The sequence below is a fragment of the Aplysia californica genome, unplaced genomic scaffold, assembly GCF_000002075.1.
Source record: "Aplysia californica isolate F4 #8 unplaced genomic scaffold, AplCal3.0 scaffold01067, whole genome shotgun sequence".
NCBI classification, from domain to species: domain Eukaryota; kingdom Metazoa; phylum Mollusca; class Gastropoda; order Aplysiida; family Aplysiidae; genus Aplysia; species Aplysia californica.
This window is the reverse complement of record NW_004798337.1, coordinates 12,258-13,638: the sequence shown is the minus strand read 5'-3', so window position 1 is coordinate 13,638 and position 1,381 is coordinate 12,258. Positions and strand designations below refer to the sequence as shown.

The 1,381-nt window shown below is 52.9% G+C and overlaps 1 protein-coding gene across 1 annotated transcript in view; it reads left to right on the top strand.

Annotated features, from left to right (window-relative positions):
* The window catches only part of LOC101849810, a gene marked incomplete in the record, with an annotated part of 29,232 nt that extends 28,150 nt beyond the window's left edge, over positions 1-1,082 (top strand). Inside the window, 1 exon segment of the mRNA XM_005111497.3 lies at positions 521-1,082. Coding sequence (XP_005111554.2) covers positions 521-988 — 468 coding nt within the window.
* Between the last annotated feature and the right edge of the window lie 299 nt (positions 1,083-1,381).

Sequence of the window (1,381 nt, the reverse complement as noted above, 5' to 3'; positions counted from 1 at the left end):
CTATCCCTCTCTCTGTCTGTCTCTCCGTCTCTCTATCTCTCTCTGTCTCTGTCTCTCTATTTATCTCTCTCTGTCTGTCTCTTCGTCTCTCTATCTCTCTCTCTCTCTGTCTGTCTCTTCGTCTCTCTATCTCTCTCTCTCTCTCTGTCTGTCTCTTCGTCTCTCTATCTCTCTCTCTCTCTCTGTCTGTCTCTCTATCTCTCTCTCTCTCTGTGTCTGTCTCTCCGTCTCTCTATCTGTCTCTGTCTCTCTATCTCTCTATCTCTCTCTGTCTCTCTATCTTTATCTATTTCTCTATCTGTCTCTCTCTCTCTCTCTCTATCTATCTATCGATCCCTCTATCTCTCTGTCTCTCCCCCAGATACTCGTCAGACATCGTGTAAGGCGGCCTTGAGCGAGTGACGTTCCCCTCACACACACACACACACACACACACATACACACAGACACACACACACACACACACACACACACACACACACACACACACAGCTATCTGTCTCTCTGTCTCTCCCCCAGATACTCGTCAGACATCGTGTATGGTGGCCTTGAGAGAGTGACGCTCCCCGAGCCCCTTCAGGAGGAAGTGGATGCTCAGGAAGAAGCCATCATGCCCACATCCGTGCTGGCCTACTACATCCTGGTGCTGTGCTACAAGATGCTGGGTCAGCTGAGGCACGCCGAGGGGGCGCTGCTGTCTCTGATGGGCGAGGTCTACGCCAGGGACATACCCTTCCTGCACTCGGTGCTGGGCTACGGCCTCATGGAGCTGGGCCTGTTCTACGAGGCGGCCCAGGAGTTTGCCATGGCCTGGCTGTTGGACAAGGACTACAACCTGGCCCTGGACAACTACTGCCTGTGTCTGGCCGTACAGGCACACAACGTGCTGTCGCGGGGCTGCGCCACCGTCTTTGTGCACACTGGCGTCTGGAACGAGGAACACAAGATCAACCAGAGGGTGGCCAGCCTTCTGGGTTACTACTCCTAGTTCCTGGTGCTTGACCGCTGCTCTGTCTGTCTGTCCTAGTGCTTGACCGCTGGTCTGTCTGTCTGTCTGTCCTAGTGCTTGAATGCTGGTCTGTCTGTCTGTCTGTCCTAGTGCTTGACCGCTGGTCTGTCTGTCTGTCCTAGTGCTTGACCACTGGTCTGTCTGTCTGTCTGTCCTAGTGGCTGGTCAAATCACAGACACTGGACATTGGGATGGTTTATCTACAGTGACCAGTGGTCAAACTACAGACACTGGACATTGGGGTGGTTTATCTACAGTGACCACTGGTCAAACCACAGACACTGGACATTGGGGTGGTTTATCTACAGTGACCACTGGTCAAACCACAGACACTGGACATTGGGGTGGTTTATCTACAGTGACCACTGGTCA